This window comes from Amblyomma maculatum, chromosome 1, assembly GCF_055883805.1.
Source record: "Amblyomma maculatum isolate TAMU_Amacu chromosome 1, ASM5588380v1, whole genome shotgun sequence".
Classification (NCBI taxonomy): Eukaryota; Metazoa; Arthropoda; class Arachnida; order Ixodida; family Ixodidae; genus Amblyomma; species Amblyomma maculatum.
The window spans coordinates 243,452,119-243,468,282 of NC_139344.1; the positions used below are offsets into that span (position 1 = coordinate 243,452,119).

At 44.9% G+C, this 16,164-nt stretch overlaps 1 protein-coding gene across 6 annotated transcripts in view; it reads right to left on the reverse strand.

Moving 5' to 3' along the window:
* Positions 1-498: 498 nt before the first annotated feature.
* LOC146206089 (transmembrane protein 163a-like) overlaps positions 499-16,164 on the reverse strand; it is an 82,782-nt gene continuing 67,116 nt past the window's right edge. For all 6 annotated transcript variants that reach the window (XM_084590735.1, XM_084590734.1, XM_084590738.1 and 3 more), the window contains 7 exons: positions 10,326-10,463; positions 8,715-8,758; positions 8,551-8,636; positions 5,349-5,445; positions 3,814-3,925; positions 3,403-3,544; positions 499-1,706 (listed from right to left, as the gene is read on the reverse strand). In XM_084590735.1, coding sequence (XP_084446861.1) covers positions 1,652-1,706; positions 3,403-3,544; positions 3,814-3,925; positions 5,349-5,445; positions 8,551-8,636; positions 8,715-8,758; positions 10,326-10,463 — 674 coding nt within the window. In that variant the 3' untranslated portion in view covers positions 499-1,651. The remainder of the gene's footprint in view (positions 1,707-3,402; positions 3,545-3,813; positions 3,926-5,348; positions 5,446-8,550; positions 8,637-8,714; positions 8,759-10,325; positions 10,464-16,164) is intronic.

Here is a 16,164-nt window from a genome sequence, read left to right on the forward strand (position 1 = left end):
GAGTAAAATACATGCGCGGCTTATAGTACATCAGCACAAAAAAAAAAAAAAAAAACGTCAATTTACCAAGTACTCAGGAAAGCGCACCTTTGATTTGTTATTTATGCCACAACAATTTCGTATTTCTACGTTAGCGTATGCTGCTGGATACCAGTGTTCACATGAATCGCAGCTACGCAAGCTCCACATTTCTCTCGTGCATCAGATTTAATACCATCGGATGTATTTCAGAATGAATTCGGTAATCGATACTTCATCAATGTACGAGCACGAGGAAGCGGCTTCGAGACTCGTCAGGTTGGCTCGCGAGAGCATTGAAACCAGCTAACTTCGTTCTGGTAACTACCAGTCTACTGCCAACGTTTTATCAGAGATAATTCGAGCATAATTCCTAATTTCTTTGCCTTTTGCTTGTTTGGTTATCAGCGAATTCTTTCAGGAGATTTCAAATTTCTACTGAGTCTACCACAAAATGCGCTGAGAGGAAGGGAACGGATGCCGATGGTATTTGTTTTTATTGTGTTCATAGTTGACGCATTACAAAAAAAAACAACAAAACTATAAATAAATATTCTCGTAGCTTTTTTTCGGTCACAAGTGCTCGAATTGCACTACATGTCAATGTTATACTCAAAGTTTTAAACACTGTTCACGCGATGACAATTTAAACAGAATAAAACAATAAAAACGTATTAAACATGCAATTACAATTCTCGTTCGAATATAGCGCTTTTGAAGACGATACAACTGCACCATGAAAGCAGATTATCAGGCGCTAGGTTTGGTTGCTTTGCATACCCATTTGCAGGATTCGATCCGTGTCGAGTTGACTCGAATGCTCGACGGTAATGAGACAGGACATTTGCCAAGCATGTCCTGGACTCACACGAGTTGTGCCGCCTTACACACTGTTCGCGGGGCTTTAGAAACTGCCGATATTGAATAAACGAGTGCGTAATATTTCACTCATCCTTAACGAGTCACCTCATAATACAAAGGTGGCGTTATAGGCCGATACAGGTTTTGCGGTTAGGTAGCAACTTCATCGTTGCCACCGAGCCACCGAATAAACCTAATCACGAAAGCCAGCGTGACCAGCTGCTCTTCAGTTACTGTCAATTAATCTGTGCAGCAATATAAAGCCGAACTGACGCTATTTTGAGAATTCTTTATATAAACCGGCGGCCCTGTGCCGTACTTCAAGGGTCCCCAGTGCTGCACTCAAAACTATACTCTCTCGACCGCTCTGTAGACGTGCAACGAAGATCATTTTCTACCGCTAAAGGTCTCGCAGGTTCACGCGAGAAGTTGCCTTCCTCCTTTCGCAGTAGCCTCTTGAAGACAACGTGTGGCTTCATAACCACATAGTGTAACGCCCGACACACGCTCTTCTCGATTTAAATAAGAAGACTACACAAATGGTCACTCCGTGTGGTGTGCAGGCCTACACGACAGCATCGTCTGCGCAGTCTGTCCAGCAGAGAATATGCAGGGTCCCGTGGCGCCGTGTAGCCAGCTGAGGACGCCAGAGGACGCAGATGCAGCGCCACTTCACAGAGCGCGTGAGTACAGGAAACTGGGAAGGAGGAGAAAAGGGGCAAGCAGGCGTCGAGCTCCACACTCGAAATACACTGTCCGAAGCCACTGTCTTTCACTGAAGTGTCATATGGCCGTGACGTCCTATCGACCAGTTTTCAAACAGCACCCTGGAAAGGGACGAGCGAAATATTAGAGGGCGCGGCTAAACAAGCAGCTGCGTGACATAATAGGAGCAACTGCTGTGAAGAACGCATTGCGTAGGTAGGTTGTCGATGGTCCACCTTCCCTGTCAGTTTTTCTATATTTTTTTTCACTGCGGGTAGTGGAGACACTTCATTTCCGGTAATACACGCGCGTGATCAAACTGCGAAGTAATGAAGCCGAAAGATGAACATGTGACGCCCATTCGTTGATGCACGAGGAGAACACGCCAACAAAGTATGAGGCAGTCGTTCTCAAGCGGCACATGCAGGTCACGGGCAGCTAAGCACTTAACACACTTATGAGCTTTTGTTTCCTTATTTCAGGAATCAACGACATTAACATTGCCGACGACAAGCCTACGCCCGATGGATTTCGGCAAAAGCAATACAACTATGATAGAGAAGATAACTCACTGCTACTCTGCTGCAGCTAGCAAAAGAAACAGAAAAATGTGGACTCCACTTCACTGAAAATCAGCTACTGGTTATTCCGTACCGCAAGTACGATTGCCCTCAACGTCGACATGATGCCCCAGTCAAGCATGTCCAGCGGCCCATTTCACGTTAGCATGTTCATTAGCGATGGCGCCCCAAAGTCGCGTGTGAAAGAGTAGGATATACCTTGCTGTAGCGAACGTGTATGGGGTCTTCAGAACTCACTGAGTTGCTACGAGATATGCACAAAAAAAAACGCACACACTGAAAAGATATCTGCAGAAAATGAGGAGGAGGATGAACTTTAATGGGGTCCTGAATCAGGTTCACCAAAGCCAACTGGTCTGTCAACTGGTTCGAAGCTAGCCAGTTCCGCCACCTTAGGGGAGAAAGGTGTGGAAAATGAGGGGACAGAATTGTAACTAGGCAGGAGAAAATCGCAAGATGTGTATTTGCTCACCTTAGACCGCGTTTCACATCTACGGAACATGCGTCCCTTATTCTTTAACTTCGTTCACGTTGCCTCCTATTAGCGTTTTTGATTCGCTCACGTTAAGATAGTACTGGGACGGTTTTTGTTGATGACCAACCTAGTTAACAGAGTTTCCAAAAACATGCAGCACAGCTTCAGAGAGATACAGGAAAGAGGTGCTAATAAAAGAAATGCCCTCAAATTCAGGGATGGATACACCGTCAAGCAACTGCTCAACGGTACACGCGGTAGCAGCAGCAGGAGCAGCCGCACAAGGCGACCCGAAATGTCACACGGAGGTGCAGGCAGAGTCCACACGGGACGGAACGCACAGGCCGAAGTTTAGGTACAAATTAAAGGGCCTCTGTGGCGTAAAGACAAAGCTTCTGGAGATTATTTTCATACTTAGCACATATGCTTCGTCAGGACGTCAAAACAGCCGCACTTATTAAGGCTGAATGAAGGCTCAGCGACAGCAATAGCCGACATTTGTTCTACGGACAAAGCAATGCATAAAGTTTGCTGGCGATGATCTTTAATGAGACTTTTTCTTTTGGCCTGCACGAAGTGAAATCAGCTACTCAATATTCAGGAAAATTTCACCCCAGGGATATCGAATCCATATTGTGGGTACCAACGCATTGCATAATACCAACCGCAGTGCACAGTATGGAATGCGCCACTGGTCACTTGCCGTGGCTGCGAATGGCGCGCCTACATCAATTGAAGAAGGGATTCAGGAAGCAGACTCACTTTGCTCCCACGAGGAGCATGATGAGGGCTGCGACGGTGCTGAGCACGGCGTCCATGTACCAGACTTCAGGGTTAGAGTCGTACACCAGGTCGCTCACTATTATGGCCACGGCACAAAAGCTGCTAATTAAAGAGTTTATCCCTGAAAGAAGGCGGTGCATCGAGAAAATGAGCTCTTGAAGGAGTGAGACATATAGTGCATTCAGCTATCGACTGACCAGCGGCCTAAGAATTCATGTAATCAAACTTGTCCGCACTCTCCAGGAACGGCACAAAGCAGGCCGCTTTATCCTCCCGTACTGATACAAAACGCGCCCTGATACACATGCGTACGGCCGTAATCTGAGTTGTCGGTGCCGTTAATGATGGCATGCTGTCGCTTCCAAGGAACATGAAACCTCGTATACTCACCGTCGAGGACTAAAGACAAGCTTCCTAGTCGCTTAGCCAGGATTAATTTCACGACTGCCAGCAGAAAGCAGGCAGCTGCACCGACTCCGGCAAGTATAATGAGGACGGGTATCTGGAAAAGAGGCAGAATGAGAGAAGCACGCGAAAGAAACATGTGCTCGTTCCAGAGGAGACAAAAAGCGACGTATACTCCTGTGGGATACTTCGTGTTCGTGAAGGTTACATGGTTTTGAAAGACTTCCCAGCCTATTTTGATATCTGGCACAGAACAGGGGCGGCACTTTCAAGTTTGTTTTAAGTTAGAACGCCTGCGCTAATCCACATAGCCGTATCGCCCCCTCCCCCCCCCCCCCCCCCTCAATCCATCTTTATGGGCAACGAGAAATACACCATCTAGTCATGGAGTGCTCTTACTCGAGTGTAGTTTTTTAAATCTCGCTTTTTGTCTGTCACCGTTCGTAGCCGTTCGCAGTTGAAGGTTTGCGCGTGCATCCTATATTGTATTTTAATTAGTCCTTACATCTAGATTAGCAAGCTGAGCTTTTGCTTAAGGAGATATTCATGCGGTCGAATACAACACAAGAACGCACCGGCAAATAACCATCGAAGCAGGTGTTTCCACGGCTGTCATGACATTACGCTTATTCACATTTCAAAGCGTGCGCCTGCTATTCACCTGCGATTTCGCTCCATGGGATTAACCGTGACGTCATGAGAACAGGACTACGCCAGTGGCTGGAGGACATCCGAGGTTTATTTGCCGCTGCGTTCTTATGCTGAATACTACATAGCTTTTCGTCCGCCATGAATTGGTTATTGTGTTGCTGTGAAACCAAGAATAACTTAATTATGAATAAGAAACTGAAGAATTTAGTAAACAAGCAGGCACTCTGCTGAAATTGTAGTGAACAATTAGCAGAAATATTTAAATAACAAGTTCGTCAAGAGTTCACTGAAGAGGTTCACCTGCTTGTTTGAAGTGAGTAGCAAGTTATTCTTCGTATTTACCTGGATAATTTTCAGTTTCATTTGCTTCCTAACGCAACGCGATTTCCACAGGTTACGGCTGCAGTAGAGAAAGCAAGCTGCCAATCTTACGCATGTTTTTTTTGGCTCTCCATGTGTGAAGAGGCGCAGAGCCATGGCAGTCTACGAGGATCTTTTCTGGTTATTATATATCAGCGCGTTTGGCCGCATGTCAAGTGCGAGACTGTTTTGTGCAAGAAAGGTTGCTGCACCGAACATCTTGACGAAAAACAAATTTATCAATCCCCCCCCCCCCCTCCCCACTTTTTTTTTCTTGCGCTTTAGGACAACGTAGTTTCGTTAAACCTCCTTTCCTGCCATCTTGCACTGTTTCATCAGCATAAGCGCTCAGGTAAGGGTGCCTCGGAAGCGTTTCAGTGAAGCGTGACCAGACAAGCGCGGAAGCTAAAAGCTAACACCCCGCGGGGCTCCGCAGTCCGTAGCAGGCTTCGCGATTTTCCGCCATCTATCTCGCATCCCACGGGGAGTCCACGCCAGCGCCGACTTACCCAAGTGGGGCTCTCTCGCACGATTAGGTCGTCCATGGCTTTGCTGATAATGGCGATCGCCGAGAGTATAAAGAACAGTCCCAGAAGGATGCAGGCGCTATGGGAGGAACGAAACATTCGTTAGGCAGAGCGAATGGAGATAATGCGAGCGTGAGCCGCTCTGAAACGCCTGGCCGATTACGCTGAGCTGCCAGAGGGGAAGACGAATGACAGTGCTTAGTTTCGCACCGTCGCCGGCCACATAAATCCGCGCCAGCCCAAAGAAAAAGGTGAGACGCAAGGACGACAGCAACAAATCATGACCGCGCGTGTACGCGGACCGCCCAGCGCGCATGACTTCACGAAATTTGAGCGCCGGACTGTTTACCATTTTTTACATCAAAGTAACCGGCCCAAAACGGCAAAGCAAGAATTTCTTGCGCTGTCGCGTTATCGACTTCAGCGGCTACTAAGCTCTTCACGGCGTCTTCTAATGGCCTTGGGATACCGCAGCTATAACGATTTCGACTCAGCTGAAATAGTTTGCGTCTTGCGATCTTCCATCCTCATTTCGAGCTGCGAAGAACAAATTTTTTTTTTCCTTGCTGGTGCCGGGAGTTGCATATGGAATTCTCAGTTGTAAAATATCCTTCAGTTAAGCACAAAGCTAAATACTTTAGCTTAACAGCTGACTGTAAAAAACTCCTTTTAATTACAGTACGATGCACCAACATTGCCATATTTACCTGCGAGAGAATAAATATGAATGCCTTCATCATTGTATCCAAGCGCGAGCGTGGAAGAAGGAATCGAATTAAAATTGTCACAAGTGCATGAGTATGTGCAACAACCCAGTTACATGTGTTCCAGTCAAGATGAATGTGGACGCGAGCAATAAGAGAAAGGCAGAGTGATGAACCAGAAAATTATCACTTGGCTACTGTACAGGAGAGGGCGTTGATCAGAGGATTTAAGTGTTGAATATAAGAAAGTGAGTAGATCAACTCCGGCTCTTCAATACAAACTTCGCCCGTAAAGAGAGGAAGGAAAGTTTCTCCTCGGACTAAAACTTGCCCCTGCCCTGCCAGTTAACTTGGTTCGAACGTACAAATGGAGCGTACAAATGGCACAAGAAATATAAAACAGATTCGAGCACTTAGGGCGCCATAAACTCCCCACTGTGGGAAAAATTCGGTTTGTTTTGTGGGGTTTAACGTCCCAAAGCGACTCGGGCTATGAGAGACGCCGTAGTGGAGGGCTCGGGAAATTTCGACCTCCTGGGGTTTTTTAACGTGCACTGACATCGCACAGCACACGGGCTCCTTGCTTTTCGCCTCCAACGAAAAGCGGCCGCCGAGGCCGGGATTCGATCCCGCATTCTTGGGAACAGTAGTCGAGCGCCGTAACCACTGCGCCACCCCGGCGGGATGTGGGAAAGGGAATCTCTTCCACGTACACCTATCACAAGTCTTCCGTCAGGTCTCAGCGACACCAAACGGTCGCGACACAAGGAGAACGACGGTTGTAAATTCATGAAGCACGCGCCTTTATGGGCCTTCTCGACGTCAAGAAACAGTGCCAGCACCTATTTTCGAAACATTTTTGTTGTGTAGGATTGCTCCATCAAATTAAAAAAACTTGAGATGTACATCTAATGACCCTTGCCGTTATACTTCCCACGATCTTTTTCTTTATATGACATTGGTCCCATTTTTAGAATGCGCATTAACAATTTATTGGTATGCTGCAAGCCTTCAGTTAGAACCTGCGATTACATCTTGAAAATAACGAAGCTGAAAAATAAAATTCTTATCATACCCGACATGTCGAAAACATCAAAGTATCCACGCCACGTGCAAACTACCGTAAGAAATCCGCATACCATAAACCCTTCCTTTCTTCGGTTCTAGCAAGAGGCGTTTGATCATTTGTTTAATTGGAATTCTACAAGTTTGTTTTTTTTTCGCATTTACCTACACACTTTATTGGTGGGTAGTATTTTATGCTGTTTCGTTTACATAGTTTCTTTTAGTGACTACTGCTTATTCCATTCCATTAGGTTTCATTTTTCATACTTGCTGTGTGCTGACTGCTCAAGCACGTTTGTAATACCTGTGCTTTCGTTCTTTTTTTGGCTTGTGAAAAACTTGCACCACAGGCGCATCTGTTTGCATAATGTTTTGTTAAGGGTGCGGGACTTGCATCAAGCCGTTGTCTCGGCTTTTAGTCCTGTCTTCTTTCCTCAAAATGAAACGAAAACTGAAGTATTGAATTGGAGATAATTACGCATACGGTACTGGCTGGGCGACATGGTACTCCAATAATTACAAACTTGCAAAGCATGTAAACGTAATGTTTGTCCACAAATTGTAGCAAACCAGTTCCTTTACCGGTTAACCTCCCTGATTTTCCTCCTGATCTTCCTCCTCCTCCTTTGTCCACATCTCACAACCCTTTACCCGTAACCACCAAAATTTGTTGAGTGTTATTTGTGGTAAGGGTTTCCTAATAGTGTTCATAAATCTGGTATGCGTTGCATGTGTTGTGGTGACCAAATATTATGGCCTGCTTCTTGTAGTTTCATAGATGATTTGCTCCTTACTCACAATGTCATCATAAGACACTCACCTGAATATTATGGTTTGTGGGAATAAACTGGCTGGTCGTCTATGACGCAAGGACAAGTAATAATACTTACGAATGAGTTATGACTGCGTCTAGAACTTTCTTTCACTGTCGAGGGTTGATAGTTTCTCGACGGATGCCATTAGTACGTTTGGCCTCATTTAATGACGCCATAAAATCAATTAGTACTGAAGAACATTGTGCGCTACAAAAACGCTAAATATCAATGAAACGGATGCCCAAAGCAAGAAATATTTTATATTTTATGCGTCCCTGCATTGCAAACCATGTCCTGAAATTTCATAGTATCGCAGACCCGGCAAGGAGAACTTCCTGGTATGACAGATACAACATATAATTAAATCACAGAAATCCTGCGATCTCTCGGGGTTTCTCTGTACTGATCATAAAAAAAAAATTATTCATAACAATATACGGTAATTTCACACGCACTATAAGTCCAGCAAATTATGCGACCTAGAAAGCAGGGATCATGGCAAGGAAGAACAATCATCTTGACTTAACTAGAATGGAGCGATCAAAGGCCTTTTCTTAGCGTTTGGGTCTAGCGTAATTAATGTGCTGGGCGCATACTTACACACGCTCTCTTGCAAACGAGTAGTGCGGGGTTAAGTACTGCCATATCACAATCATAGAAGACAACATGTCCAGAAGGCACTCGGCCTGAAAAACAAAAAAACAGCTTTTTCATTGCAGTATCGATCACGTACATGATAATAATCAAGAAAGTCGCTACCTTACCGCAAAGGCGTATATTGAAGCGCTGTTCCTCTGGAATGCGAACACTGCAAGCGAAAAACAATAATTTATAATATGCAACATTTTTTTTTTTTTTTTTTTTGTTAGTCTACTTGTATTTCAGCTAGGAACGGCGAAAATATCTGGAAATCATTTAAGACTGCACCCCTTTTGTACTGGTAGCGTCTCCCCCAGCGAGCACTTCAGCGAAGCCGGAGCGATTAAGTATCATTGCTTAATTAATTGAAAAGTAAGATAGCCAATCACCACCCACGTGAAAAGCTGCAGTGGCCGTAGTCCATAAACTCCCATTTTCATTTCGCCGGAAGACAGCATGTCGGCAGAATCACGCGAAAGCAGCGAGCGGCAAGTCACATAATGGATCCTTCGTCACTCGTCGCACAGGCAAAATACCGGCTGAGTGTTGCAGCGAATGCTTAGAAGCGGACGGTAATGAGCCAGCAGTCGCTTCCCAAGAACGCTGGAACCACAGTTTCGTCACCCAACAGCGGTGACCAATGTTGGAGGACCAAATGGGTTCGAAATGGAAACAGAAGCTCATAAAATACAGCCACCGGATTCGTTACAGTTTACTTTTCGCCTTTGCTGGCGAAAGGCTGTATAATAAAAGCTACTATAGCGCCATCTGTACCATCTAAATAACGAACCATCTTAGACAAAGTTCACTCCGCTATTTGTCTCTCACCGCTCTGTTGTCTCGCTTTAAGTGGCCCGGATTATACATATTGATCGTAAGGCGGCCTCTTTGTTGATGCTGCTATCATATTTCTACCGAGAACCACAGCTTGAATAACGGCGCTCCTGCAGCGATATGTGTGAGATCACGAAGTCGCAGGAAAACATACGTCACCAAACTGACGATTGAAGACTTAACCGACGTTCCCTCTGAGTAGGTGCGGACGAATAGTACTTAAAACAGAATCGAATACGAATCGACTAAGAATCGAGAATTTTTACGGATGTTCACCACTTGCGAACAACAATCGTACTAGACAGCGAAGTGTTGTTGGCGGCAGTGTGGCACGCAGTACAGCGCTGTAAGTCACAGTTATAGCTAAAGCTGCTAAAGCTGCTAAATAAACGGACGCTGATCTGCACTATGGAGTATATGAAACATGAAACCAAGATATTACCTCGTGACCCTCCAATCATAAGCATAGGAAGCCAGAACTTTTGACTGCTAACGCTGACGGCAGCGAGTATTGTATAGAGTCATTTTAGATGAGAGTGAAGGCGGCTATGTGTGGCCCATGGCCTCTGAGGTCTTGAATAAAAAGGAAGCTTTGCTGAACCTGGCTCAGCCCTGTCGTGCTGCCTAATCCTGGAGGCAATGCGCGATTAGTGTGAGCACCGCAACTCGAATTAACCTCTTCGAAGCGCTAAACCCTTTCATCCCGCGCAGACAGATCGCGGTAGCCTGCATGACGTGCGGCGTCGGAGCTGGAATTATACTTTTTTTTTATTGTAAACATACATACATATATTCAGATTCTCACTTCTGTCCAGCAAAAGGAAACAAAACCTCAAAACAAAAAAGCCACTCAGTCGCTTAATGACTGACAGTAAAATTAGTGGGACGTTGAACAAACTCACCAAAGCCCGTGCCCCCTACTACAATGTTGAAGACGACAGATACGATGCTCAACGTGAGGACACATTTCCGGTTGAGGTCGGCTCCCTCGAAAGGACCGTTTTCCAAAAGTTGCGAATCGAGCTTGAGCGGTGTTGTTTCTGCAAAAAGAAGACAGGGGGTAATTCATGAAATTCGCGGAAAATTTTGGAAGTCAGTTCGTTCAGAGTATAATGTTAGGAACGGTTCTGAACAGCCCAGTTTTGATAGCATCAACCGCTCTTCAGTACGCACAGCTTATAAAATGGATGACATGCGTATGGCATATTTATGTTTCCGGGGGGTTTTATTTTCGTGGAACCGATTTTAAAAAGAAATTAACAACAGTGCACTTCAAAGCAGCCGCAAGAACTCTGGTAGCATTACCATGAGCCGTTTCGGACGTCCTTCGTGCTGTTGTCCTACATGTATCTGAGGCGGGGTGGATTGTTTAAGGTTGTCGCAAAAAGAATGCCCGACTCATGCCACGATTATTCCAAAATGTGTGAAAATTCAGTTTATGGTTTACGCAGTTGCCTTTCATTATGCTCATATCCATAGGCTTCGATATAGAATATTTCATCTCTTTGGGAATCATTTCAGTTTATACTATTGCATTTAATTTCTGCACTTTAGTACTTTTAAACATTAGTACTAATCTCGTATTCGCATCTTTTCAAATTCAGGCGGCATAAACCTTTTAATTTTGCTAACGTGTTCCATAGTTTGCTACTGTTCACTAAGGATTGTACACTGTCGGTGAGCCTCCTTCGTAAGACTTGCATTCAAGATAGTTCCCGTGACCAGAACTATGTAACTTACCTGCTACACCAGTGGACACGTATCGAATTGACTAACAGGAACAATGTTCGAATGCCTGCGCTGTTTTCTTGCCACAGATTCACTCCTGCGCTCCAACTTTAGCGTGTTAGAACCTGCGCCTCAAACTGCTCGATAATTTCCTTATCTTCCTTTCATTATTTCCTTTCAGTGCGCACAGCTGGAATAGATACTTGTCTTGCGCTTGCGATGTTGTAGCTGTCACCAAATTTCGTAATGGGCCACTTTCGTGCCTCAGTGTAGCATCTTCTGGTTCTCTTGTGCAGCTCAACCATGCATTATGCTTTATGCGGCGAGCTCCATTATTTAGTTTATTCTGGTGTTCCTGCATCACGGGAGAAGACAATGAAACGCAGCTAGCCAAAGTTAGAATTGGCGCACACATAAATCAGAGGGCATTAAAAAAAAAGTATTACTTCTTTTCGCGCTTATGAGGGCATCTTCTATAGACCTGCTGGTGGTTTTCACAGGTTTAAACATTCCGTGAGCATATTTAAATATAGTACCATTCAAAAATTATTTCATCAGCCCCTTTCAAAACCTAAACATAAGCTTTTAGAGAATATTTTGTTTACTGTGTGAGATTAAGGCAATAGAAAAAATAAGACCGATCTACCAACTTATTCACTTAACTTCCTAGAAAAAAAATCGTTCATAGATGCACTTACATACGCGACCTGAGTCACCCGCAGATTGAACACGTATGCTGCCAATTTGCAAGTTTCGGCTACGCTCTTCAAGATCTGGCGAATGCAAGCAGTTTTACTTTCAGAGCTTTGTTCACCCTTATTGTTTGGTTTAGTTCTTGGGGTTTAACGTCCCAAGGTGACTCAGGCTATGAGAGACGCCGTAGTGGAAGGCTCGGGAAATTTCGACCACCTGGGGTTCTTCAACGTGCACTGACATTGCACAGAATGCGGGCGCCTTGCTTTTCGCCTCCATCTAAAAGCGGCCGCTGCGACCGGGATTCGCTCCCGCATCCTTGAGCAGAACAGCCGAGCGCCCTAAGCGCTGCACCACCACGGCGGAGCTTCACCCTTAAGCGCTAACCGCACGAGGCAACAATTCGCAGCAACACGCTGAGGGTCGCCAAAGCATTGCCGCTTGTAGCATCGCTCAGGTTCTAAGTCTTTAGAAAATTTCATCCGTCGTCCGGAAGCAGCTCGCGAGGCAGCCAATCACAAAAGTGTTTGGAGGTACGCAACTTCCATTCTGACTTTTTTTGTGAGTGCAGTTTGTTTTCCTAGTCCAGTTTGAGCGAAGACCCTGCAGACGCTCGCTTCGTTTGATCCGTGCATATATAAGCGCATCGAGGCAGTTCAGTAAACATTTGGTAGGGTAATAAAGGACAAGAAAGGCTAGTGTGGCTAGACATTGTTAATTATCGAAAGGAGCGGGAGAAAGTCACTTGTTGCAAGTATCTGCATCGCAAAATGTAGTTTGGCACCACTGCGCCGTTTCCCTTGAATGTGATGCGTTACCGGAATTTTCACGAGTGGTTTTATCGAGCTTCATGCTGTGTAGTCTCAAAAACAGGGTATTATCATAATTAGACTTAACCGAACGATGAGGCGGCGGTAACAGAGAAACACTGAAAACGAGCCACTGCGTCGCCGAGTCCCACCGCTTGTGCGAGGTTCACTAGAAGCAACAACAGGCGACGGCGTCGGTGTCGTGCGACGCATAGCCAAGGCAGTCACTGCTTTATTGTGTATAGAATAACTTTACTGTATAATTTCACGCACCCAAGTGTGGATGTGTGATGATCCTGCCATTATAGCGATAAATAATTGTGTTTGTGGTGTTGGCCTGATTGAGGCATAGCAACGTGGTAATGTGAACAAAGAACAAAGTATTTTGCTGTGTGAAGAATTGGTGAAGAGAGTCATTAACGCGTTGGCGTCATACCCTTAAGGCGAAGCTTAAATGTACCAATAAGTTTTACTATGGCCGCACCTACACAAGGCTGAATTCAAATGTATATGAGAGCATAATTCTATTCCTGGTGTGATCAAGCAAAGTTTATGTCGCCCGGCGTGTATGCCACTGCTAACGCCTAAGTCAGTTTGACAATCTGCAAAATACTACACACGTCAAACTCCTCGCACACTTCAGGCATAGGCCCGGTTGATACGGTCTCTGCTTGAAACACAAACAATGAATGGCAGCTATGGGGAATCGACAGAATTCTCCGCTCAAGAAATACGATAAGCTTTACGTTTTTTTCAAAGCGCCAGCTAGCAGCTAAGTCATAGTTACTCTTAACCTTACTTGGGCCAGCCGAAACAGATCGCACTTAATTGCAGCCGAGAAATTACAGGGCTCTCGTGAGAAATCACTGGCCAGCATTGAAAGGCAGCAACTGCGACAATTCAAACACGCTTGACTGGTTCCCCGCGCCACTTCTTCCTTACTTCCCTTTTTTCCCAGACATAAATGACCGCTCGACCTCACAATGTCCAGTCTTTCACATTGAAAACATGGTGTTGATCATCCATATCCTTAGCAGCGAATGGGCCCCTGGACTGAAGGCTCCATTCAGGAAGCAAAAAGCAAACTTAATATCCTCAAGTTTCCTCCTCCTCCCTTCAATAAAGGCATTTACTTCGTGAGCAGCCTTCCGCTCATTCGACCCACAGCCCTGTTATTTGCAGACAGAATTGCCGCTTAATTCTTGCTTTGCTGCTGAGCAAGCAGCGATAAATACCGAACAAAAACGAAACACAAAACCATTATAAACTGTCTCGTGGCAATCTTTACTTTTTGGGAGGGCGATGAAATTGCATACAGACTTAGTTACTCATTCATTTCACCAGGCGGTAATAAACTGCAGTATATGAAGCGCGAAAGAAAACGTTCAGACTTCAGTGTATTTCTCACTCACTATCTACTCCGTATTAACAAAAGGCAGCTCCATGCGCTTTGCGCCAGTGCCGAAGGCAGCTGTTCTTAGCAGCTATTAACCAGTGTTTTACTCCTCTGAATTGGCCGGATCAGATATGAACAACACTCATTGCAAAAACAATGCAAGTTTCGGCATTTGGTCTGGCAAAAATTCAGCTGCCGACCACGAGAACGAGAGTTTGATCCCTGCCTCGATGTCTACATTTTAATGGAAGCTAAATACAAAAAAAAAAAAAACGACACCTGTGTAGCAAGATTGCATCACATGTTAAAGAGCCCAAGGTGGTCCTTTAACGTGCAACTGCATAGTGAACTACTTGGTGAAGGCCCACACCAAAGACGTAAACCTTAGTGAAGGTCTACACCGAAAAGCGCATTAACCAATGAAGCTACTGCCAGAATACACGAATAGGTGTTTTCTTTTTCTTTCTTTTGTGGAAGCGTCAAATTGTTGAGCAGTTTTTTTTTTTTTTTCGTGCCATGATAGAAATGGAACAGGCTGGCCTCGTCGGGGCTGTTTCGCACATGGCTCATCAGAGTATAGTATGACATGTTACCAAGATAAGCTGGAACGTCAACCTCATAGTTAGCGCCCAATCATAGGCGTGCATTTTGATCAGTAAATGATAAAAAGGATTTGCTATTACAAGGATCGGACAAACAGAATCCGATCCTTCAAATGATGAGTGGCGGCGTTATGCATGAAGCATCTACTGCTACATATACTACACTCTGGTCACACCGCAAGCGTGTTTCTGAGGCTGGAGAAGGCCTCGAAAAGGAAAAGAATAAACGCATGCGTGAACTGTGAGCTGCGACTGAGCCGGAGTGTCGTCACTTGCGCGATTTTAAGGAACCGATTCACTGATGTTGACAAGTTATCGACAAAATTGTAATCTCGCGCTGTAAATGAAACCCCTAGAGACCTAGACGATTCATGCCCATAACAGGCTGATGGCGTGCTATTGACATCGTATATGCCTACTAGGATTTCCGGTCAGTAGCACGAAGATTGAAAGGAAGTTATCGACGTTTCACGCTCGTGATAGAAAGAATTATTGACATCTCTGCGAACAACGTTGATAAACAGATATAAGATGCACATAGTTTTGCACAAAGATACCTCCGGTTAACAGTGTAGATATCCGCTGCATGATATTGATTTCCTGACGGCTGTATTCTTTCGTGGCATTTTCTTTTTCTTGTAACAAGGTTTGCCCCTAAAGCTCGAAAGCTATATTGCGCCAAAGATCTCTGAACTTGCACGTACTGAACGTGAACGTCCCGGAATACATTGCAGCCCAACTTTGCTGCGTTTTCCACAAATTTTGTTAATTGGGAGCACTTATGAGATATTTGTACCTGCCTACCACCACCGCTCTCGGTACCTGCAAACTCGACCATGTCACGCGGTCTCATGACGTCATAACGCGGTCAAGACTTTCAGGAATTGACCCACATTTGGGAGATAGATTTATGAAGCCAGTTTTTGAGGAATGGTGTCACTATCGATGACTCCACTTTTGGCAGGTGCTTCTATGACACCCCTGAGGAATGAAATCCCTTTTGTCATGTGGTTTCACGAGGCCACTTTTTGAGGGATGACGCGCTACTTTTGATCACGCCACTTTCGGCAAGTTGTTTCATGGCGCCACTTTTTGCGGAATCACGTCATATTGGGAGGCGATTTTATGATACCATTTTACAGGTGACGCCACTTTTGGCAGATAGTTTTGCCCTCCCAATGGAGCTTCCAATGTTTTCGCATTGATTGATTCAGTTGAGTTACACTGAATTTTATGGTGTCAGAGCGACTAAAGCTATGATGCTCCAAGCACAGGGTTAGAATGCCATGTTAAGGGCAGAAGTGTTCCATACTTGCAGTTTGTTAAAACACTTGTTTATTTGAGAAACTTACAAATATGCAAAAATGGACAAGTGCTTGTTCACCCAGAAGCAACTAGGGTGTAATGGGTTATACACTATAGTCATTGTAAAACATTTTTTGCGTTGTCCTTCAAGTCGAGTACAAGAAATTAAAATAGGGTTTACTGCGAGTTCACCACAGCATCTTTCACA